General features: G+C 63.1%; 1 protein-coding gene across 1 annotated transcript in view; it reads right to left on the bottom strand.

Moving 5' to 3' along the window:
• Positions 1-25,104, bottom strand: part of KCNN3 (potassium calcium-activated channel subfamily N member 3) — a 121,731-nt gene that overhangs the window by 67,821 nt on the left and 28,806 nt on the right. Inside the window, 1 exon segment of the mRNA XM_042975676.1 lies at positions 14,852-14,947. Within this exon segment, the coding sequence (XP_042831610.1) occupies positions 14,852-14,947 (96 nt within the window).

The raw sequence follows: 25,104 nt of genomic DNA, 5'->3' as shown, positions 1-25,104 counted from the left end.
TGGGCATTCACCCCCAGCCCAGCACTCAGGACTGTTCATCAGGGTTCACGCCAAGCGTAAATCAAGGCTGCTTCTGGAGGAGGCGTCGTCCCCTCTGAGGGAGTGACAGGTTGAGAAGCGCTGACGTGCCCAAGGACTCCGGGGGGGGGGGGGGGGGGGGGGGGGAGCACCTGCCTGTGCACCTGTGGCTCTGTCCTCACCACTGGTGAGCAGCTCAGACCCCACACGAGGAGAAGAGCTGGGCTCCGCGAGGCACCATTCTTGCCGAGGCCATGCAGGCGGGCGGCGCGTTATACGACCCTCACACGCACTGTGCTTCTCTTATGTTAATATAATGTTTGGCACACAGAAAGCACGCTGCATGTAATGATTTTTACTGTCACGAGACCGCGAACGCCATCCAACGGAGATGAACAGAGGCACATGCCCTCCGGTCTCAGTCAGCACTGTCACCAGACGGCCAGGGTCACTCTCTGTGACGGGGCCAAAGCTCAGGGTCACTGCTACTCACTGGGTGAATGCCCGGCGGTCCCCCGCATTTGCCTGTCCCGGTCAGGGCCCAGTGCAAACGGCCCCGTCCTGGTCAGAGCCTCCAGGCCCACAACCTGAAGCTGCCAGGGGTCCTGTCCCCTCCCCTGCACGGGATCACGGAGGAATTCAGCTGAACATGCCCCAAAGACTGGCAGGTGGGTGGGGCTTAGCTCCCAGGATAGCCGGGAGAGACCCCCCTGGGGACAGGTGCCCTGGGGACAGGGAGTCAGCAGCTGGCTGCAAGCTGGCCCTGACCTGCACCAGGCAGAGTGCAGGACCCTAGGACGGTCACCGAGATCCCTTCTGCAGCTGGACTTAAAGTGGCTTTGAGTGCTGGGGTATCTGGGGCTCTGCACCCCAGGTCAGGAGATAGCTGCCCTGCCCTTCACTCTCTGGACAGTCCTGGGCATGTCCCTTGACCTCTTGGCCCCCCCCAGCTGTCCCAGGGCCTAAATACCGGTCTAGTCGTGCGTCTCACGTGTGGGAGACAGCTTTGCAGAAGCGTAGAGTCCTGACCAAACATAAGGGACTCTGACTTTACTATTTTGTCACTGTGCTGTTTCGGATGGTGTCGCTGGCCGTGTGTTCATACGGAACAGATCACATGAGCAGCTCACTCTGAAATAAAAGGACGGCCTTGTCCCTCCCTGTGCCCCAGCCGGCGGATCGCCCACCGCCTGGAACCACTAGTGACCACCCATCCCTGCCGGAGAAGAAGCTGTACGTTCCTTCCTTGACCATCCAAACTGTCGATTCCCTGCTGGGGCAGGGCCCAGGGCTCCTGCTGGACACCGTGGCGGCCTCCGTCAGTCTCAGAGCGCGGCGGCCCCACGGCAGGACACGCACGAGGAAGCCAGAGCTGGCTCGGGGTTCTCCTGAGCCAAACTCTCACCGAGGAGATGATGCTACGGGCCTGGGTTTGCGGTGGGGTCCCTGTGGGCAGCTCCAGAGCTGGCCTGGTGACACCCGGCCAGAATGCGGGACCCGCAGGGAGAGCAAACAGCACGCAGCCCTTTGCAGACCCCGCTGGCGCCTCCTCCCTGGGCACCAGTGGTGCCAGCCGGCCTGAGGAGGGGTCTTCCCGGGCGCCCAGTGAGCAGCATTCCTTCTTCCCTAGAATCCAGGCTTCCCCAAGAGACACCTGCTAGGAGGAAACACATAAAAACTCTACACTGAGCTGGCCGGGGGTCTCCAGCCTCCAGCCTCCTCTGTTTGAGACTCTGGGGCAGACCAGGGGGAGAGGGAGGGGGAAGACCCCCCCCACACCCAGGGGCGGCCCTCCAGTCTTAGGTGGGGAGCCCCGCTTCTTCTCTCACTGTCCCTGACTAAAGAAAACGGTTCGTCTCAGAGAATGGGAGAAGGCCCTTTGTGTTCTGAGACGACGTGTCAGCACGCAGTGACCACTTATGGTCCCAAGATGCCCCTGGAATCGCTTTTTAGTCCTTTCTACGCACGATCACTAGGGGCAACCTCCCTGCAGCTTCTGTAGAACCCACTCACCGGAGGGACAGAGATCAGAGAGCGAGCCAGGCCAAGAGGACAGAGGCCACACGCTCCTGCCCCCTGAAAGGAGAGCTGACCGAAAAAGTTCTCTCACCAGACACCTACTTCTTCTCTTTTCCACGAAGGAACAAAACCTCTCTCTGACTGACCTCTCTCGCGCTTCAAATGATTACCACTTTCGGGACTTATTTTTAAGTGCACTTGCCTTCGAGCGGGGAGCAAACCCCGGGAAGGGGTCAGCCCCCCCAAACGGCCCAGGTTGGGGGGGGAAGCTCCTGAGAAGGGCCCGAGGGGGCGCCCCCTGAGGGTGTGCACACTGAGTGCCCGGCCTTCGGGGCCCTATGTCGGCTGGGGGAGGGGTACTCAGTGGGGAGGCAGATGGGGGCAGCGGGGGGGGGGGGGGGGGGGCGGGGAGGGTAAGGAGTGGGGGCAGCTGGCTGCCCTGAGTCACACCCTGGCACAGACGCTGAGCCGAGTACCCACTGAGCACCACTTCCTGGACCGGTCACGACCCTTCATGATGGCGCTGAAACGACCCTGCCTCTACAGAGGAGGACACGGAGGCAGAGAGGCTGAAGCCAGGAGCCCCTGGCTCTAGAGACCCTCTGGGCCGCCTCCGGGCCGCACTGTCACCCAGACCGGCAGCACATGCCCTGCCGCGTCCGGGGCTCGATCTCCGCTCAGGACTTTGCATAAACGCAGGGAGGGGGCGGGCAGGAGCCGGTCTGCGTCTAGTGACCACAGGGCTGGTCGTCCGGCTCAGGGAAGTGGCTTTACCTAGAAGTCACCGAAGGCGAGGCTCTCCCTCCCCTGACCTGAGCTCTTCTCCCCGTGCAGGCTCCCCGGGACCGGCCGGGAAGAAGGGACCCCACCTGTGTGGCGCAGGGCTTCCTGCAAACACGACACGAGTCACATGACGGCTGCAGCTGAAGTCAGGCTGCGCCCACACAGGCGGCTCTAACTGCTTCCGATAGGAAAACGCTCCGGGCGGTGGGTCAGGATCGACACCTGTCATTTCGGTAACGACCTGGTATCATTACCAGCTCACCTCACGGCCCTTATAAGCACTCTCATCACCCGGGTGATTGTCTTCAGAAGCAGAAAACCTCCAAGCCTGTCGGGCAGACAGGAGCTTCCTTCTCTGAACGCATGTTTTACGCTTGGACCCAAAGGGGTGTTGAGTCCTGTTTCCAAGCGTGTTCGACCAAATGGGGACAGGAAGTGATGGTGGGGGTGGGGGGCAAGGCAGCCCGAGCACAGCTGTTCGCACAGCTGGCGGGTCTGTGAGCCGAGCAGCGGGTGGAGGGGACCCAAGGGCTCCTCTGCAAAGCGCCCCTCCCCTCGACGAGTGGGCCGCCTCCTCTCCCACGAACTCACGGCACAAACTTCCCACGTGTGCACGGCTGGCCCCATCCCTGGCGGTGGTGAGGGCCCCTCACTTGCGGGGCGTGTCCCCTGCCCGAGGGCCGGGGGCTCGGGTTCACAGGCACGCCGTCACTGGCACGGAGGGTCCGAAGCCACACCGTCATCAAGCTCTCGTCCAGGCCAGGCTCTCGTGCACCCTTCCCCCGTGGCGTGGCCGGGGCTCACGGCGCTCCTGCGTGGCCACTGCGATCCGCCTGGGGTGCTGTTAGCAGCAGAGCTTAGAAGGAAACTCCTGGATCCAAACCCAGAACGCGCCGTCCACGTGCTACATTTTCTTTTCATAAAGGCCCCATTAATATTTCAGCCATTATTGATTGAATCCCGGCAGCGTGAGAGCTCGGTCTATCAATCTGTATTTCCACCTTGAAAGGCGCCAGCCGTGAAAACGTGGAAGCTTCGAGAACCACAAACTAGATGAGAAACGGGCCCGAAGGGAAGTCGGGGCCAAATGAATAAATGTTGTGTGAGCTCTGAGTGGCCGAAATACGGCCACATGCTGGGGTTTCCCAGGCCCCCGCGTGGACCGGGCAGGTGACGGAGGGTGCGTCCCGTCCCCCCCTGAGGCCGACCAGGATTCCCACCGCACTGGAATGTTGCACCAGCCCCAGGAACTAAATTTACCCTGAAGGGACACCCGGATCAGAATGTTCTCTGCCGCACGATCCTGCCCCCGGCGCCCTCGCCCTGTGTCCGGAGCCGGGCAGCCTCCAGCCGTAAAGCTCAGCCCTGTCAGTTCCGCTCGAGAGCCATGCGCACGAAGCCAGCCCACAGTGACAGGCACCGCGCGTCCCATGTGAAAGGGGGGAAGGCTGGCGCAAGTGACACAGGACGGCGGCGGGACCCGGGGAGCGAGGCCGGTGTCGACAGCGCTCAGAGGAGGGTCACAGGGAAACCTCTGGGCGGCCGGCTCCCGCGCTGGATGCGCCACCAGCAGCAAGGGCCGCACGCGACAGTCTCAGCCTTCGTCTCCCCTGCGCTCACGCCTCCTGAGCCCGCTGTGAACTGAGAAGCCCCCACGGCAGCCCTGGGTGACGACACTGACCCTGAGGGCCACCGCCAGCCCAGGCCTCAGGGACAGGGGCCCCGTTTGCCAGCACTCTGGAGGGTGGCCCGGCCTCTGTGCGTCCCCACGCCTGCGGGTGGCAGGCCGCGGGCAGAGCAAACGCCTGCTGCAGGGGAAGCTGGGGCTCCAGGATGCTCGGGAACCGTGTGTTTTTAGGCGGTGGCTGAGTCTGGGAGCAATAAGGGAAAGAACAAAATTGCAAAACCCCAAGGTTCTTGTAAAGGCACCAGCCCAGCCCGCTCCACGTCTAAAAAGACCCAACAGAGCGAGCCCCGCGAGGCCCCGGCTGCCTGGGGGTCATGTACCGCCAGCGAGGACCCTGCTCTCCCCCACCTGGCGGCCACCATCTTTGTTCCCCAGGAGGGAGACGGGTCCACGCTTCCCCTAGTGGCGCCGATGCCAGCTGGGGGCCAGAGGCGGGCCCGTCACCTCCCCCCATCTCCCCCACCCCGTGGGCTCAGCACTGAGTGAGGCTCCCCGGCTCACGGACGACGCTCCACTGACGCAGCTGCGGGACGAGCTCCCTGGCCTCCTGGCCCCGGAGCCCCTTCTGAGAGACGAGGGCCACCGCTGTGCAAGCAGGTGCCGACCCCCCACTCCTGCTCTCCGGCCTCCCTCCAGCCCACCTCTCACCGCTGCCGCGCAGGACCTGCACCCCGTCCCTGTGCCACGGCTGCCCGAGCACGTCCCTTCCCCACGGCACCCGAGCCCCCGCCGAGCCCCAGCCCTCGAGGCCCGTCCCAAACGGCAGCCGGGGGTCGCGCGGTGCCCACCGCTCCCTCACTCTGTAGGTGCCCCAGCAGCAGGCAGCCAAGGCAGCGGTGGGACTGGAGTGCCGACCTCCCCATTCGATCATAAGCCCGTTCGGGGCAGGGACTGGGCCGTCCCCGCGGCGCCTGGCTCGGAGTGGACCTTCAGTAGCCCCGCGTCGAGTGCCATCGTCAGCTTCTGTCCAGGCCTCAGCGGAGGCGGAGAGCGGTGGCAATTTCTAACAGAGGCGGGAAGACAAAAACCACCCTGCCCACCGCCTCCCCCCATTTCCACACACGGTGGTGGCCATTTCTCAGTGCTCTCAAACCAGTAAGCTTTCTGGCACATTCTAGCAAGAGGCACCAGAGAGGGCTGGGAGGAACCTTGGGAGCATTTAGTCCCTGGCCTGGCTGGGCAGAGGCGGGGGCTGAGGGCGGAACAGTGCTGGCTGGGCGGAGCGGCCTTGCGGCGCTGACCCAGGGGCCGGGGCCGCTCTGCACCGGGTGGACGGCTCCACCGTGGCTGGCCACTGATCCCTGGTGTGTGGCCGTGGCCAGCGGAACCATGGGTCAGCAGTCGCAGCCGAGCCCAGCTGCTGTGACACAGCCCTTTGGGGCAACACCGTGATGACCCAGTCTGCTGGTGGCCAAGTTCACGGACGGTGGTCGCACAGAGAAGGCGTCCGCCCGGTGGCTCGCAGCTCCGCGCCGCACTGAGCACGGCCCTGTCGACGCCGGCCACGTGAACGCAGAGCCGGGCTTATTGGGGGAGGGGCATAAAACCACAGCCCACGGGAGGCCACGAAATGCTCAGAATAAGAAAGATCTGCAAATACTTGAATTCCTTTTTCTCCGTTCCTTCTGTCTTTAACCCAACGAGAGGATTCTCTCCCCAGATTCCATTCCTGGCTCCACATTTGTATCAATGGTTTGGATGAAGCTGCCACAGTCAGGCCCACGGAATGTGGGAGGACAAGAAGGAGGCCACCAGACGCACAGACGAGACCCGAACAGGCCAGAGGCACAGGCCGAGAAAGGCCGGGGACAGAGGAGGCCTCCGCCCCAGAGAGCCAACGGTGTGGCAAGGGTAGGAGCCTGGGCCAGGGGTGGGGAGCCAGGGGCTTAGCGGCTCTGCGACAGAGCGTCTGCGAGAACATTAGATTCAGGGTGAACTAGCGGCCGGAAGCCAGGCAACGGCACTGGCTGTGGCTGCGGGAACGGAACGGGAAAGCAGGCGTGTGGCCCTCTGTGCTGCCCAGCTCACACCCCTCGGCAGGCACAGACCAAGGGGGCCCAGAGCAGAGCAGCAGGGGCAGGGCGGACACGGCGCCCCAACCGTCGGGGATGCTCCGTGTGCAGGGCAGAGGACCCCGGAGGTCCGACCAGGGAGGCTGGGGGTGAGGCTGCCGGCCCCCTCAGTACAGCACAGCCAGAAGGAGGAGGGAATGTGGGCGGGGAGACAGGAAGCTGCCGGCCTGACCCGCCCAGGCCACTCACAGCCCAGAGTCAGCGTCTAAAGGGAAGGCCAGATGCAACCCGGGCACGCAGCTCAGGGTGGAGGCGGCTCTGAGGGCCGGGGGCCAGGCGGGGAGTGTCCAGGCGGCCGGGATTGCTGCCCTGAACGTACCGGACCCCATCTTGGGGCGGCCCTGGGGCCTGAGGGGAGGACGGCAGGGAAACCAGGGGAAGGATAGGATTTCCAATGAGTAGGAGAAGCACCACAGAGCAGGGCAGAGGCTGGGGTCCCCCCTGGAGGGGCTGCCGCGGGGTCTGCTTGCTGTCTGTCCCACGCCGGACTCTGCCGTGGTAACACCTGCCGTCTGGGGAGTGGAGCCCCGTGGCTCAGCCCGACCTCCGGGCTGCTTTTCGGGCCCTGTGGGGCCAGGAGAGGAGGCACGATCGAGGGGAGAGCTGCGTCCCCGAGGCAGGAAGCCTAGTGGGCCTGCGGACAGCTGGCCGGGCTGGAGCCCAGCCCGGTGTCCCCTTGCCACACGACACTGGCCGTGTGTCTCACCTCTAGGCCTCAGCTGCCTTACCTGTAAAACAGGGATGATAACAGAATCCAGTCCCGGGACTGTCGTGAGGCTTCCCCGAGGTCGTAGAGGGCACGAGCCTGGCACACAGAGATCAGCACGCGGAGGGGCCACCACCATCGTCGGTGGGTTCACAAACCACTTTCCCAATCTAAGCTCGGGGTCGCACCCTGGGGCCTGTGACGCTGGGCCGGGGACGCAGGTTCAGGGTCTGGAGTAGGGCCTGACGGTGGAGGCGGGAGCCTGGAGAAGGTCACCTCCCGGAGGAGTGTCCACACCCACGGGCCATCGGGGGGGCATAAGGTTACACACAAGGCGACGGTCTGCCCTGGGGCCGGACGGGGACGGCCAGCTGTACAGCAACGTGCAGGAACTCACTTAGAAACAGCTAAAACGGTAAATTTTGTTATGCATGCTTTACCACGGTTTTTAAAAAGCGCTTTTAAATGGCAAAGTCACAGCTTGGCCCCGGGTCTACTGGCCACAGGCCCAGCATCCTTCCCGCAACCCCGCAGGTTTGTGCCAGTGTCGTGTTGGGAAAAAGGCGAATCGTACTGAGTTGTCTAACTCACAGGCTGACCAAGGAGAGCCCAGGTCTCCTCCGGTTATTGGGTTTTGGAGAACCCGGCCAGTGGTGACTTTGCCATCGTTCCTCCTAAAAACAGGACGACGTCATTCCCGCCACGAAGGACACGACCACGCTCAGACTGCTGGTCGTCAGGCGCGGCAACAACACCGTTAACTCCAGGCTGCCGTCCAACCCCCAAGTCCTCAGGGAGGGGTCTCTTCACAATCACTGTGTTCCTACCACTTCCTGCGGCAGGGACGGCCACGTGGGCTGTGCCCGGGGGGAGGGGGGCTCTCCAAGCACGCGGCAGTGGGGTTCACTGGCCTTGGGGCCCAGGCAGAGCTCAGGGGGTCTGGCGCCGCCCCCAAAGGAGACCCACCACGTGGGCGGAAAAGATCAGCAGCTAAAGACAGTAGCAAGCACAATACTAAAGGAGACAAACAGGGTCTGGGCAGGTTGTGGACGGCACACGTGGGCCCTCTCAGGGTCACAGAATGCGACCCAGGGCTGTGGCAAGGGGCAGTCTGTCCTCATGGAAAGAGGCCGGGACTTGGCACCGGGAGGAAGGGAGGTCGGTTACAGGCTTTAATTACCCTAAAAGCTTTCAGATGCCTGACCGGTTCATCCTCGTAAGACTTGTAAGAGTCGCCTTTAAACTAAGATGTTGGAGCCAAAGAACTGTCTTTGTGACTTTTCCCGTTTCAGATGCGAAGAGGGGACGGCCAGTCCCCAGGAGGCTACGTGGAGGGGACGGCCAGGCCCCCGTTGGGCAGAGGCCAGGCGCTCAGGGGAAGGGCAGGAGTGCCACCAGTCTGGGTCCCTGTTACCGGGCCCGCTCACGGCTCCTTCCCGCCATCCTCCCCTCGGACCCTTCGGACACGGAATCCTGATACGATCACAGGCCCGGGAGGCCATCTGACCCCGTCTGCTCCCTCCACAGAGGACAGCACGGCGAGGACGGAGGGCCCCCTCCTGCTCTCGCCCGAGCTCACACGGAGATCAGGCCCCTCGAACCTCGTAGAGGTGACCGAGGCCAGCGACAGGGAGGCCCCCGGCTGGGGCAGCAGCGTGGGCGGCTGTCTGCAGACCCCTCGGTCCACTCAGCCCCCCGAACTGGGATGGACGGTGATGTCTTGCACCCTGGAATTTCAGCGGAAGCTTCTTGAGAAGCGTGTCTCTGCCCCTCACTTCACAGGCACTTCACTGACACTGTGTGGTTTCTGAGGCGACGCAGGGCCTGGGGGGGAGGGGGGGAGTGCTACCAGGTCCTGAGCCAGCAGGGGGGCCGCCTTCCCCCTCCTCCCGAGACCGGCTTCCCTTCCATCCTGCTGCTGGTGTTCGAGGGCAGAGGGCAGCCCTAACCTCTCAGACTCCTGGAGCTGAGGAAGCTTCTGGAGGCCCCGGCAAGAGGCATTTGCATACAAGTCCAAGAGCTCCCAGGGCCGAGTCTGCAGCCCGGACTGTCCGTCCCGCCGGGCAGGTCTCAACGCGCCCAGGGCAGCGCTGTGCACACCTGTTAACAGTCACTCCACACGCTTGTCGAGCAGCATGAGACAGCATGACATTTCCAAGTGACAGAACAGAAGGTCCACACAGGCGGCCGAGAGGCCGCACCTGGGCCCCACAGGCTCAGGGAGCACAGCAGGCGGGAAAGCCCTCTGCAGCAGAAAGGGTTAAACCCCAAATGTCACACGGAGACCGCCAGGGTAGCCTGGTAACCATGGCAATCGACTGCCAGCTGCACAGGGAGGGAGGCCCAGCGGGCAGAGTGGCAGGGCGGCAGCGGCAGGCTCAGTCTGCACAGAGGCTCTCCTGCCCAGTGAGGGGAGACCTCGGCCCGCCTGCCCCCACCTGCTCTGCTGGGCGCTCGGCTCTGGGACACAACAGTGAGTCACGTCGTCCCCACCGCACAGCAGGGAGCCGGTGGGGCAGGAAACAGACGCTTGATTCAGGGGTCAGGGCCAGGGCCAAGCCAGCTCCCCGCCTGGGGACTGTGGTGACCGGGGAGGCTCCTGGAGGTCTTGGGATCTCTGGGGTCCCCCGTCCGGTCAGCCCAAAGGGACTGCCTCGCCCAGCCAGACACCGGCCCGCAGGAAACGTCACCAGATGTGTTCGAGGACACAGGCCCAGCCCCACCGGGGTCAGGCAGCCGCCACGTGGAAGACAGACGGCCCTTCCTTCCTTCTCCGCCGCCCTGAGGTGCCCCAGGCCAGTTCTGTCCGGACGTACAAGGTCTCCGCTCCCGACAAAGATGGGGCTCGGCTAAAGCCTCATCTCCCTGTGAAACTCACCCCTGTGGCCACACGGTTTCACACACGCCTCACGTCACGGCGCTGAACGTGGTCCCAGCGCATCAAGGTCTTGGACAAGCAGCCTCCAGGGGCCGAGCGCCTGACACCCGCGGTCCTCAGGGGAGAGGAAGGGCGAGGGCCCAGAACCAGACTTGGCCCGAGGGGTCCTCCCTTCCCCAGTGGGACGACACCCCAGCTCAGCCAGCACGGGGCCCCGGAGCCTCTGGCCAGTCCGCCTCCTGCGAACCGACGCCCGTGTCGCAAATCCAGGAGGGCGCTCCGACCCACGGACCCGTCGTGCCGTGGGGGTGAGCCCGTCTGCAATGTGAGCTGTCTGCTGAATGTGATTTACGTCCTGTAATTTGGAGTAATTTCCCCGTCGGCTGAGGACTTGGTGGCATTTAATAAAAACACCCACTTAACACACACCTGATAGATCACCGGTGTCCCGTTTCAGTCCATGCGCTTGGAGGCCCCCAGCTGGTCAGCGTCACACTCCCGTCGGGTCCGCACTAGACGGGAGGCCCCCAAACAAGAGCGGGAACCTCAGCCTCACTGTGCACGCGACCCGTGAGCACGCTCACGTCAGCTCCCTCCACAGCTCCGTGGCGAACTTCCCGCCCCTGCTGTGTGCCCGACGGCTTCACCCGGCTCCGCTCCTGCCCCCAGAGGGGTGTGTGCACGCCCACCCCGGCCGGGCTCTGAGCCAGGGCACTTCCCCTCCCCCTCCTGCGCGCTCCTGGACCAGAACCCGGCCCCTTTCTGGCAGCCGGAGGACAGCAGTCCCTGGAAAAGTGGACGAGGACCCTCCCTCCGCACTGTGTCTGCTCCAGCTGCTATCCTGGCGTCCCCGCATTCGCAGGCGACGTCCCAGGAGACTGGCCCGCACTCACCACCTCGCCCCCACTCTGCCCGGCGACGGATCCCGCCACACCTCATGCAAATGACCAGTGTCCCCAGCTCCACAACAGGGTACCGGTCTCAGCCCCACCCTGCGGAAGGAGATTGACGAGGAGGGATCGATCGAGTAACTTGCTAAGGGCTGCCAGACACTAAAATGTGACAACCACCGCGGTTCGAACCCGAGCTCGCTACTCTGAAGTCTGTTCTCTGGCGACCCGCCTTCCGGGACAGCACCAGGGGCGTCGGCCCAGCCGTGGCTCCGCTCAGGGCGGTCAGTGGAGAGCTCTGGGCCCCTGCGCCAGGCTCTGCACGGAGTGGACCCTGTCGCGCGTGGTGAGTGCGAGAGGGGGGCCGCGCCAGGGGCCCCAACACCACACGCGGGTCTGCAGCCCGGGGAGAGGCGGCCAGTGCCGCCACGGGGCCCGGTGACACCAAACCACACGGTCCGTACACCGTGCGAGGTCGGCGGCGTTTTCAAAGTTTTGGTAAATAAACAAAAATGCGTTGGGTTTTGTGTCTTCACTTCCTTCCAGGTCACACTGGCCTGAGGATAACAGACGCCTGAGCCTTTGAAAGCTCCACCCTCTAAACAGCCAAGGACAAAACCCGAGGAGAAACGTGGCAGGGGCTGCCTTGTGGGACACCTGCCTTTGTGGCTCAGAAGCACAGTCGGGCTGAGTGCACGTTCTGGGAGACCCCTTCCTCTCCGCAGAGGGGCGGACTTGCCAAAAACCCACGCTGCCTATCATGGGAGAGTGTCCCTCGTCCACAGGAGACCCCTGCACCCACATGAGATCCCCCTCACCCAGAGGAGACGCCTCGTCCACAGGAGACCCCCCTCACTCACCAGAGAACCCCCTCACCTACCGGAGACCCCCCTCGCCCACCGGAGGCCTTTGCCCACGGGCAAGCGTCCCTGTCACAGGCGGTACAGGTCACAGAGGTACAGAGGCTCCTGCACGGGTGGGGGTGGGCACCTGGTCACCTCTGGGAGACATCCACACCTGAGGCTCCACAACAGAAAGCCACCCCGTTTCAGAATTCTGCCTCGAGAACACAAGTCATCCAGACTGACACTAGGAATACCATTCTAGAAGGTGCCCCAGGCTTCTGCGCAGCAGGGGGGAGGGGGCGCAGACACGGTCATCTGGTCCCTGCTAAAACTGAGCCAAGTCAACAGCAACCCGTGGGCAGTGGGGAGTCTGGGAGCACGTCCTTCACACAAGCCCCTGACACCACCCCAGGGAGGTGATGGGCCACACCCTGCCCTGCTCCCCCTGAGGGCGTTCCCGGCCCAAGGCGGGGGGTGGCCCTGGACGCTGGCCAGCGTCCAGGCTCTGGGGCAGCCCGCCTCCGCCCTCAGGAAGCAGGTCCCCGGCTGTGCCCAGACCTGCACCGGACAATTACAGAATTAGAAGGCTTCGATTCCCAATTAATAGATGAGGCCCAAGACCACAGAACGGAGGGATGATCTAAATTGCTTTAGAAACCGGGTGTCTAGAATCCAGCACCCTTTCCCTCAGGACGTGCACCGCAGATAACCTGCTCGTCAGACACCATGGGTCCCTGGAAACGTAAAGATAGTGACCTTACCATCCCGAAGTCTGGGGAGAAAGACACAGAACAGAGAACGGTAGGGTCCACCAAGGTGCGTACAAGGGGCCCTGCAGGAGCCGGCCCTCCCCACGCCATCTGGGCCCACGCCATCCCACCTCCCCGTGGCAGGAGAAGGTCGGCGCAGGGAGAACTTTACTGGAAGGGTAAGCTTCCAGAGGGAGCCACGTGCCGGTGACTGCCCCCGTGACGGAGGCCAGGTAGGCTACGGGCACAGCCAGGGCAGCTGAGAGCCAGGCGGGGCTGGCGGGGGTGCGGGAGGAAGCCCAGCCGGCTGCCGGTGCCGGCGGTCAGCAGGGGGCCACCTCGTGGGCCCAGCTGGCACACGGACGGGCGAGGCCCAGCTGGAAGAGTGGGGCAGAGGGGTCCCGTGCCATGACCGCCCACCCTGGACTCCACTGTTCCCGACCCAAAGTGGGTGATGTGACTCCAATACTTCACCCGGGGAAACTGAGGCCTGGAGGCGCTGTTACTGGCCCAGGTCGTGCAGACTGAAGTGTCTGAGCCAGGACTCAATGACACTGGCTTCACTTTGTTTCTGCAAGTGCTGAGCGCCAGGCCCTAACGGCGGAGACAGTGTCCTCTACTGCCCGTAATCAGGACGAAGCAAAGCCTGGCCGCGAGCTGGGGCTGGGACAGAGGGCGCCAGGCGAGGTGGTGTCCCCGCTCCAGGCCGGCGCTGAGGCCACAGGCCCGCAGGAGGGAACCAGGGCCACGAGAGTACGGGAGGGAGGGACGCGTGGCTGAGTGTCACGATTCCCACGATTCCGCCTTTTCTCTTGGGCCCGGGTGACATCTCGCGCAGATCAGGGCGATACGCGCCAAGGGGCTCCCTCCAGATGAGGACGTGAGGGTTCGGTGGGGTTGAGGGAAGCCCCGGGCGCCACGGCTGGTTTGGGGCCCAGACGGCGACCCCCGGCCCTGTCTTGGTCCCTAACCCCCACACCCCCCGGCCGGTGCTGGCTCCTGCCTGGGGTTGATGGGACAGTGGTCTGGGTCGGGCAGTTCAGGCTCCAGGAGGGAAGCTGGTGGCAGTGTCTGAATGCCCTGAGGGCACACGCCTGTCTGAGTACCGCAGCCCCCGGAGACTAGAGTCGCAGCTCCTAGATCCGTGTCCTCTGGTCCTCAGCTGCCTGGAGCCCCGCCAGGGTGGCCGGGAGCCAAGGCTTGCCCATCCAGGCCGGCCGGGGGCCCCCAGACACTGCCAGGAAGGCAGACGGGCCCACCCTGCCCAGAATGCCCCGTAACGGGGACGAGGTTGGCACGGTGTTTCCCGGCTCCCAGAGCACATCCTGTCCTCACAGCAGCCCGAGAAAGGTTGCAGGGCCAAACAAAAACGCCCTGTAGGAAGGGGTCCCGGCCGAGACCCAGCTGGTCTCTCTGACCGCGAGCTCTGGTCTTTGTCAATGTGTTGCCTGCGGCCCAGACGCGAATCGAACTGTGTTCCTCCAGCCCAGGGACCGGGATTATCTCCAGACTCGCATACGTGGGAGAAAAAGCATCTGGAGGTTTCAGAACTACCCGGGTCTCCAGCGGGGCCGGTCAGCCTGCAGGGCCGGGCAGTGCGGGCGCCCCGGTGTCCTGGGAAGATGCCACAGACCCTCTTGCCGTCTACCCTTCCTGGCCCGCATGGGACCCCTGTCGGCCAGGGTGGAAGCTGGGCCCGGAGGCCCAGCCAACGTTTCTCTGGCGCAGTCACTTCCGAGCAGCCCCTCCCCACATCTGACGGGTATTCTGTCTAGAAAATGACCCCTCCCAGCCTTCAGGGTCTGCGGCGGGTAAAGTCTACACCACTCAGAGATACAGAGTCCCGGAGGGATTCAGTGCGATTCGAGTGTGTGTGCGCGTGTACGTGCGTGTGCAAGGGGACGGGAGATAGGTCTGCCTCCCTGGGGAATTCGGTGGCCAAGGTTCTGAAAGGCCCAGCGAGAGAAGGAAAGCGGTTCTCAGTGCACTGGCGTTAAAGAGCCACCCCCAAATCGTGAAGCCACATTCGCCTCTGGGACCCCCAAATAAGACGGCGTCACAGCTGCTGAAGCCCCAGTTCCCTCGCTCTGAGGGTCCAGACGGGAGGGGAAGAGCCACAGTGTGCAACACCACCAGGCGGCTGCACGGGGTGGGCTTTGGGTGGGGACGGGCGCTGCTCGCGGAGGGGAGAGGACGGCACCTACCTGGACTTCTCGCGTGTGGTAGGCGACGATCAAGCCCAAGAGGATGATGGTAGACAGGCTGATAAGGCATTTCAGGGCCAGCGAAAACATGGAATCCTGCAGGAGAAATGGAGACAGAATTAGGGCAGCCAGGAAGGGGGCTCCGGGGACGGGGAGTGCAGGCCACGGCACACAGGGAGCCCTTTGGGCTGGGCCGCGAGCCGCTGGGGCCAAGCAGCTACCCCCAGCCCCTGTTTTCTAGGGTGAAGTCCCGTCTGCTCTCCTGGGAGGAGCCGGCAAGACATTTGCCATCCGTGGCTCAGTTTGCTGCTGTGTGGCTCAGAACTGTGTGTCCACGCTCGTAAGTCACGTGAGCACAGTTCCTTTTCGTGCTGCCGTGTGGTTTGGGCATCGGTGCTGGCCAGCTTAGGCCTCTCTTCTCTGAGAACAAACCTCAGACAATCCCCGAGGTTCCTTCCGTTTCTGATGATGCAGAGTTCCCTCCGGGACGGATCAGAGCGTCCCAGCAGCTGTTCTCACCCCCAAACTAGGCTCAGAGCAGGGAGGGAGGCAGGGGGGCTGCTGGAGGGCGAAAGGGGCTGAGCGCAGAGCAGAGAGGGTCCCCGTGGAGGGTGGGGCAGACGCGGGCGGGTCCCCTTTGTGCACCCCGTCTCCCAGCCCCAGGGCGCGTAGAGAGCCCCAGGGCTGGCAGCATGTGCCCTAGACACGGCCCCTCCTGGCTCTGTGGCTTCGGGCCTCTTACCCCACCTCTGCCTCAGTGGTCTCAAGCGTCTGATGGGGAAGACATTAGGACCCGCCTAGGGGCCTCTGGGAAGAGTAAAGCAGTTTGTGAACGGTCCTAGACGAGCGCTGGCCGCGGACGGCTGGGCTACTTCTGTCATTCACGTCACATCCCCTGCAAATTTGGGGCGTCCAGGCTGGGACTCACCGCCCTCCTGGGCGTTTGGGAGCCAGGAAGTAGGGAGGACTCCGGTCCCAAGGGAGGATGGGAACACAGCCCGAGCAGAGGTAGCGGACGAGAGCCGGGCGGCACTCACTGCCGAGAGATGCACACCATGAACAAACGCCCTGTGCTCACTGGCCACGGCGCATCACCACGCCTGATTTCCCTAAAGCACGCTACGGTTCACAAGGCGGCTTCATGCGTCCGCTCTTGGCCATCACCGCGACACCCCTGGCCTCTCTCCTGACTGTACAGACGTTACAGGTAGAGGCGCAGGGGGAGTGCCTCGTGCCAGAGTTCAGAGCCAAGGTCTCGGGCTCAAGCCCAGAGCCCTGCCCGCGGCCTTTGGGCCGTCCCCGTGACAAGAATCGGCGGAAGGGAAGGCCGGACCCACTTAAGCAGATCTAAACAACGGCTCGACGGGAACGGAAGTATTTCGAAGGCAGGGTGTGACGGACTGCCAACCCCACGGCCTAGTGGGCTCGAGGGAGGAGACCTCACCGCCCCAGAGAGCTTCACGGGCAGACAGGGGGCTCGGGTCTGCGGGGTCAGAGGGTGTCGTCCGGGACGGAAGCACTGGGGCGAGCGGAGGGCCTGTGCCAGCAGGCACCCAAAGCCACGCTCCCACCCCACCCCCGCAGGCTGACGGAGGGAACCTCTCCCGGGGCCCGTCGACCCACCGTTCGTTTACTTGACACAACTATGGGGGCCCACTTTGTGCCAGGCACAAGCTGGCGCTGGAGACTCAAGGGAGGACTCACGAAATAGTTCATGCATTCATTCGTGACGGTTTCCACCACGTCTCATTTCTTGAGCGCCCGCTGCACGAGTGACACCGTGCCAGGGCCGCAGGGTGTCCGGGGAGTGTCCTGCACGCCAGGCCTTCCCACGCGGCTTACGCACAAGCTCCAGCGGCGGACGCCGGGCGGGTCCGTGCGCCCGCTGCGGGAAGTCCCCCGCTCGGTCACTGAGCCTCCACGCTCCACGGCGTACCCAAGAGCAGCCCGCACTCACGGGCCCACACACGCGTCCACGGCTGCAGGGAGGGCACGGAGCACGCGGGGCACAGGGACAGCCCTCAGGAAGGGTCCTACCTTCGAAACCGCGACCCGGTGCCTGAGACGCCGGCCAAGCCCACGGGCCGGGCCTCCGGAGGGCTGAAGGGAGCGGGCACTGAACTCAGACTGCGTTAGAAGACAAACCAGCCTACAGGGGCCGGCGGGGACAGCGCACAGCGCTCTCGACTCAGAAATGACCCTCGCTTCTCCCTGCAAGGGGTCTGAGGGCATCTGGGGAACATCGGGCCTTGGCTGGGAAGGGTTTGCGGTCAGCAGCACATTTCACCCTCTAATTTATTTCTTTTGGCAGAAATCACTAAAATCAGAATCCAAGTCTATTTGCATCACGTCTAGAGGAAGAGGTGGAGGGAGGGGTCTCCTCCTTCGAGCCTCTTCCTTTCGTTCTCAAACTCAGAACCTTCACATAAGAGGCGACTCCCCCCCGCCCCCTCCCCTTGTGTTCACCCAGCCCCGGAGCAGCGGGACCCTCGCGACTTTGCAGATTTCCTCGCATTCTCTATCACGCGTCCACAAAAAGGAAACCGTCGACATGTTTACCAGCCGGAAAATACATCAGAATGGCTGGACTAGATATGTTTCCTACTTGTCAAATGTTGAATTGTCATCTTTTCTTTGCTGCCTGAACTCCATCCAGCGAAGCCTGAGATTAACACGGTTCTTCCGGCGACGGCAGCCAGCGAGGTGGCGGCCGGACGGCACGTGGGGGTACTCGCCTCCCTGCTGAGGGGCCACAGGGACTGACAGGCCACGGGGGGTGGGGGGCCCATCAGCTGGGCGACTCTGCAACTCAGAGCTGTTCAACGACACAGTAGTGACCCTTCATACACAGAATTCTTAGGGACTAAATCCCAACAGATGAGCCATTTTTAAGCCATTTATTCCTAAATGCCCAACACTATCAGAGTGGTTAAATACATTTGGGAATAGCCAGTGATAGACCACTAGGCAGCCACCGAAAACCACTTCTGCAGAGAACGTTTGAAGAGGAAAAGCTCATGGTACAACATCAAGTGAAAAACTCAGACCACAAAGCTGCATATACGGTATTTCCAATTATTTTTAAATGTTTTACTTTTTTAATGTGAAAAAGACCGCAAATGCAGGACCACGCTATATAAAGCATCAGAGTACACAACCACGGCATGAGGCTCACAAGCTCGGGGAGAGCCTGAGAACCAGGGACACTGTGTCCATGCTGTGTGACCTCCGACCTCTGACCACAACAGGTGCTTAATAAGTGCTTCTTGAAATTACTAAACAGAACTTTTACTTTTCCCTGACATTTACTGAGTACCGACTGCGTGCCAGGTCCCGGACTAGGCTTCTACACAAATTACCTCACATCCTCACCCTACAGACAACTCCACAATGTCTCCATTTACTGATTAAAAAAAACCCCAAAAAACAAAAAACAGAGAATAAGAGAGACTTTTCCAAGGTCACACAACTAACCCAGATTTTATCTACACACCAGATTATTCTTTCTTTCTTTTTTAATAATTTTTTTAATGTTTTTATTTATTTTTGAGACAGAGAGACACAAAGCATGAGCAGGGGAGGGGCCGAGAGAGAGGGAGACACAGCATCCGAAGCAGGCTCCAGGCTCTGAGCTGTCAGCACGGAGCCTGACGCGGGGCTCGAACTCACGGACCTCGAGATCATGACCTGAGCCGAAGTCGGACGCTTAACCGACTGAGCCACCCAGGCGCCCCTATTCTTTCTTTTTTAATGTTTATTTATTTATTCTTGACAGAGAGAGACAGAGACAGAGACAGAGACACAGAGACACAGAGACAGAGCAGGGGAGGGGCAGAGAGAGAGGGAGACACAGAATCCGAAACAGGCTCCAGGCTCCGAGCCGTCAGCACAGAGCCCGACGCGGGGCTCGAACCCAGGAACCATGAGGTCATGACCTGAGCCCCCCAGGATTCCAGATGTTTCTATTCTTTGCCCCACCACGTGAGTTAGCTCCAGCCATCCTTGCACAGGCCAGCCACCGCCATCAGGGGCCACAGAGGGACTCGTGGCAGAGTGGGAACGTGTGCCAAATGCCCGCAAGCCACCCCCAACCACCAGCCAGCCCTTCCCAGACCTGCGACCCCTCGTTACGACACCCGCCTGTGCTACAGCGGTACCCACGGCAGTATCATCAACCCGCTTTTGTGGAGGAGGAAACTGAGGCTCGGAGAAGTCAGCTCACCGGGTGAGCAGGCTTCAAGAAGCCAGGATTCCTCCAGACTCCGAGTCCTGCCGGGCCCCGGTACCCTGTCTGCCCCGCAGTCGGGCCCTGCTGGCCTCCAGTCTCTGCCGTGAGGACCCTCGGGGCTGCCCGACCGCCTGCCCCAAGGCTGGGTGGAGCGTGGGGGCCTGTGTTCCCCGGCTTCCGAGCCGCCTCCTCGCCTGCCAGAATCGTCACGATTACAGCACATCTTCCCAGAGACGCTGAAGTTCTAAATGTCCTTGATCATTTGGGACACTTGAAAATGACAGAAAAACAGAGTCCCGGGGCACAAATATCAGCTTAACCAGGACAAGGGTGTGCGGGCACCTCCCCAAGCAAGCTGACGGCCCCAAAGTGTGTGTGTGTGTGTGTGTGCGCGCATGGGTGTGCGCGTGCGGCCGTGCGTGCGCAGAGTGTGCGAGCGCGTGTGCCAGCGTGTGCACCCTCATACGTATGTGGTCCGCCGATGGCTTGTGTCGCCGGCTGGAGCCCCCATGTTGTGATTCACTTTGGGCCTGACGGCGGCCGGCCGAGCACGTGGGTCACGGGGCACCCCCAGCACGTCTGCCCTCGTCCCTTTTCCCACCTCTGTACCTGACCGGACGGTGAGCAGCGGTCAGCAGTAACGTCGCCCGCGCCGTCTTCTCGACAGAACAAGGCCGCGGACAGAGAAGGTCCTCACGAGCCTCCGAAAGTTCGAAAGACCAGAATTCAAGTCCCGGCTCTGCCGTCCCCCGGCCGTGGGACACTGGACCTGTCGCGTAAGCTCTCTGGCCTCCTTCTCTGCAGGCCGGGTCTCACCTGCACCCACACGCATGGGGCGAAGCGAGAGGAGCCACGGGGACAGACTCCTTCTTCGCCAACGGAAACCGGACGCGCCCCCGGCACCGGCAGCTCAGAAAGGGCCGAACATGCGTGCCCTCCGGTCACACTGGGCACACGTGCTGAGCACCTGGGCGCGGCCGGGCCCCGTGCAGGGTACTCAGCCCGCCGCCCCCGCCTGCTGAGCCTGGATCCCACCCGGCCGAGGAAGGGGCAGGTGAGCCGGGCCTGGAGACGCTGGGCAGGGACGGTCAGAAACGGGCAGAAGCCGGGGGGGCGGGACAAACACCTACAGGCGGCCCCTCTAGCGACCGGGGCGTGACCCTGAGCCCACGCCCTGAACGTGGGGCGTGACCAGGGGACGTGACCGTGAGCCGACGTCCTGAACGTGGGGCGTGACCAGGGGACGTGACCCTGAGCCCACGCCCTGAACGAGGGGCGTGACCAGGGGCGTGACCCTGAGCCGATGTCCTGAACGTGGGGCGAGGAGTGCCCGCGGCACCTTCTCCCGGGAGATGCGACTCGCCGAGGACACAGGCCCCGGGCCGGCCCTGCGCCGGGAGTCCTGGGGTGGCTGAGGCGTGTCTGACCAGACCCCGGGGCCGGATGGGGGGCTCAGCCCCTGCGGCCTCCCTCGCTTCCCTGTTCCGGGTCCCCCACCGCGGCTCGGGTGCGTGAGACATATTCCCCGGGAGCACAGAGCCGAGGCCACACAGGTCACCCTCCTCTCGGACCCAGATGCCGCAGGGACGCTGTGGGCCAGCTGACGGGGGCTGGGCGGGAAGACGGCTCCTCGCCCGTCCTCAATCTTGGGGTGTTGCTCGGTTCACGACCCAGATGCCATGCGGGGTGATCCCTGCACCGATCACCTCCTGGGCCCCAGAACCGCCCGTGTCGCCGGGTCAGCCGCACCTCCGCTGGGAAGCCCAGTTTGCCCACCGATGTGCGCTGGCTCGACCGTCAAGGTGGATGCCCCAGCCTGGGGGGGGGGGGGGGGGGAGGCGGAGTTTCCGATCGGTCCACCTCCGCGCGTGGAGGGTGTGGTCGGGCACGCGGCAGGCCAACAAGTGTCAGCCGAACGTGGCGTATTCAAAGGAAAGGGGCACGTGGCGAGGTGCGTCAGGCAGGAGACACTTGCACCCTGACTTTCCGGACACAGGAAGCAGGGCGCAGGGGAGGGCGGCGGCTGACGCTGACTGTGCGCTGCACCGCCAGGTGCTGGGGCGACTCCGAGCGACCCCCTGGGGCCCGGGACGCTTGCCCAGCAGCCCTGACCGAGGAGGAGGAGGAGGAGGCTGGATTCCAGCGTGGGAAGCAGGAACCAAAGGTCTGTGCTGGCTCCCCCCGGGGAGCGCTGGGACTGGAGGACGGCAGGGATGAGAAGGCGCCTTCCAGGCCTTCCCGCGGGGGTTAGCCCCGTGTCACCTGCCCTGACGGGGCCCCAGCCACGTCACCGCTGAGCCTCGGTCACCTTCTGGCACAACAGACCCCAGCAGCCTCAGGTCGGGCGGGGGGTCTGCACCAGCCCAGCAAGTGCAGCCGGGCCCCACCTGGTGTGGGGCGGGCAGGCGGGGACGTGGCCAGTGAGGGAAGCCAGCCGTCCGCGAATAAAACCCACCGAGTCAGGTTGGCCTGGAGCGTTTCTCCGTGGCCTCAGCCTTGTCATTCCCAGAAGGGGATGGAACCTGGCGTGTAAGGGACACCACGCGGTTGACAACAAGGACACTCGGGGCTGAGCGGAGGGGGCCGCGTGATGCTCAGCGAAGCCGGCGTGACGGCCAAGACACCAATTAGGAGGAAATGACCCACCCCGGGCCCTGGCTCTCCCGCTGCCTGACGCCCCAAGGAAGGGAAAAAGGTCACTTGGGAGACTATGGCACCAAAATATCAAGTCAGACGGGTCACCCCCCAAGGCCACAAACATAATTCCAATTAAGGAGATACTTTCCTTTACAAGGTCTGAGCACAGGGGAACTGGCATATCATGAATTCTCTCCCGCCCGCTTGTCTGGAATTTATTTCCCTGCCCCACTTACAACATTGGCAAAGATTCCGTGCAATTCAATCAAATTTTATATTACGTGCTTGCCACATGGCCGGTGGAAACGCGCACGACGGGGTCTTTCCAACCGCTCCGAGGACGGCCCGACTCATCCAGACACACAGTCGGCACCTCACCGATGTTTGCTGGGGGGCTGGGTGTGGAGGGGCCCAGACGGCTCAGACTGGAGCCCTCCAGCAAGGCAGAGTGAAACCCGGGCTTCTGTCCCCCACCCCCCATCAGGCAGTAGGGGGTGGGGGAAAGCTCACCCGCCAGGCACCACAGTCCCTACCCATCTAGGCCCGAGGGGCCCTGGACTCACTCCAGAACAATTAAATCAGAGTGTCTGCTGGTGAGGCCTGGACACTGACATGTTAAATTTTGAATATTTTGGTGATTCTGATGTGCAGCCAGGGATGAGAGCTGCTGCGCCAGGCGCACAAGAACATTCCGGAAAGCCGGGGCCACCATCACAGCCTGCAGGAGACACTGCCAAGTGGGCACCTGCACACATAAGTAGTGGAGGCCCAGAACCTAAGAGTGAAAAGGAAACTTAAAAGCCATCTAGTTAAATAGCCCAGGCCTCTCTGTAAGAGTCCCAGCGCGTGGTCATTCAGTCGGCTTGACTACCTCCAGGGACAGGGAACTCACTCCCTATCAGGCCGCCCATCTCTACTTTGGAAGGCTCCGATTGTTTCAGAGACCTGGATTCGGCCTTCTGGAGTGCTGTCCTTGGGTGAAGCCTTGCTCTGACTGTGGCGTCACAGACGCCCGTGCCAAAAGTCCTCACTCTCAACACCCTCCCCTAGACACACACTTGTAACACAGAACGCCGCGCCTGGAGGCATCCTGGGAGATCAGCTAGTCGCCACACTTCGCTCTGTGTGAGGACACAGAGGCCCAAGAGGCCGGCTCAGCCCCCATCAAACACCAGCCTGTGTTGAGCTCAGAACCTGGGTGCTGGGGCCTCCCGGGCCACCCCATCCTGGACACCACCTCCCGCTTTCTCACCCGGCGTCTCTGCCTCCTTCTCCCATAAACACTGTGCCCCTTGCTACCCTTCCTTCCCCGCTGCCCGTGAGGAGGCGAGCGCTCCGGGCCGTGACAGCCTCCTCCCGCGTTGACAGGTGCTCATCCGCCACCAGGGGCGTCTTGGGAAGGCCTGTCGGGAGGGGCACATGTGCCCGGTTGGTCCCGGCAGCCCCGGGCCCTGAGTTACAGACAGCCACCTGACCCTTCCGCGCCGGCGTGCGGCAGAGCCCCACTCTGTCTCCCGTCCCTGTCACCGCGAGGGCTTCCCCTGCAGACGGCCACGGCGCCACCAAGGCCGTGGTCCCCGTGTTTCTTCTGGCCAGCAGGAGGCCCTCTCTTCTTACGTGTTCCAGAATGTGTGAAACAAATAACTGTGCATTCTGTGTGGCTGGCTTTGAAGTCGCTTTATTTGCTCTTATTAAAACCTGTCTGGCCCCAAACCAATAAAACAGCAAGCAAGCACCTTGCCCTGCAGGAAGCTGCGTGCGTGCTGGGCTCCCAGCTCGAACCGAGCGTGCCCGGGCCGGGCCTGTCGCCTCCCGTCCACCCAGGTAGCGGGCCAGACTCGCGGCCCCTCCACAGCGGCTCTGGCAGCCAGTTGCAGTGAACCAGTCAGTTCACCTCTGCTGGACGGGCCGCGTCTCCCGGCAGGCACGGGAGCGGGCTTTGGTTTCAAAAATGCCAAGTGAGGCCTACGGACCCGCCTGTGCCCCTCACCTCAGCCTCACCTCCCTGCCATCTCGTCCCTCCTCTGCCCTGCGATCTTGCCTCTGCCTACACCAGAGGCCCCCATCCCCTTCCAGCCCCATCCGGGAACCCCACTGCCAGCCTGGTGCCCGGAGGCGAACCATCTCCGCCCCCACACGGGGCAGAACCATCCCGAGCCTAGCAATGTCTGGGCCGAATGAAAATTTTAAGACGCCCAGGAATCCCATATGGTGAGAAAAACAACCGCCCGCAGGCTCCGCGGGCTGCCTGAAGGCCGTTCTGGAGCCTCCCAGCTAAGGAAGAGCCTGTCCGTGCGCCCCCTGAGCACCCAGGCAGCCGGGAGCAGGACGCTGAGGGCACCTCCACGGCCACGTCCCCCCCGGGGCACGAAGGCAGCAGGTCCTCGGCCAGATGCTGGGACTCAGCTGGAGGGGCCTTCTAGGCGAGCTGCCCCCCACCCCACTCCAGGCCAGGAAAGTGAGGCCCAGAGAGGGACTCTGTCCCGCCCAAGGCCACACAGCCGTAGCAGAAAGCGCTAACCTGGCCCTAAGTCTCCAGAAGCTGGGCCAGTGTTTGCCCCACCCGCCTGTCACCCTTGCCCCACCCGCCTGTCGGGCAGGACCCTGTGTGACTCACTGCCATCCGTCCGCGGGGACCGACCCCGTCTGGGGAGCAGGTGTTCCTGCCGAGGCTGTTTCGGGGCGAATCAGAGAAATAACTTCTGGAAAATAAGTAATGTTCTGCACCATAAGGTGGCCGAGGGGACTAAAACAAGCTCTAGTCCCCAACATAGAGACCCCTCTTCTGGGTTCTTCTTCCTGCGCGCGGGACGCCGCACGGACGTGGAGGGATGGCCGTGCAGGGACCGGCTGGGCCGCGTGGGTCCCAGCGATTGCGTGTGCAGGCTGGCGCGGACGGAGGCGGCACCCACCGACTTGCCCGCGTCCTCCTGCCCCCTCTCTCTGGCACCAACGTGGTCGGAGGAACCCTCAGCCCAGAGCCTCCCGCCCGTGTGTGCAGAGCCGGGGTCCCGCCGCCCAGACGGCCTGCCACACCTCGGGGAGCCGGGGTCTCCGCCCCTCTAGGTACTTATCGCATCCGCTTCCTTCCTGCAGGGACTTGCAGCCCGGACCTCAGGCAGGCGCTCACCCGCCCCAGCGGGTTCGCATCAGAGCTGCTGCGGGGGACCCCGCGGTCCCCGCAGGGCACTCTTCCAGGGACTGACCCCAGATTCAAACTCTACAAGGATGCACGCGTCAGGCCTGAGGCTACCGTTGTCACACAGGCGTCACTCGAGCCTCAGCACAACTGTGGTCCCCACTTGACAAATGAGGACACAGGAGGCTCGGGGTGATTGCAGTTTGCTGAGATCACGAGGTAAGCGGAGAGCCTTCTGACTCCGTGCTG

Source organism: Panthera tigris, chromosome F3 (genome assembly GCF_018350195.1).
Source record: "Panthera tigris isolate Pti1 chromosome F3, P.tigris_Pti1_mat1.1, whole genome shotgun sequence".
NCBI classification, from domain to species: Eukaryota; Metazoa; Chordata; class Mammalia; order Carnivora; family Felidae; genus Panthera; species Panthera tigris.
This window is presented reverse-complemented; position numbering and strand designations above follow the sequence as displayed.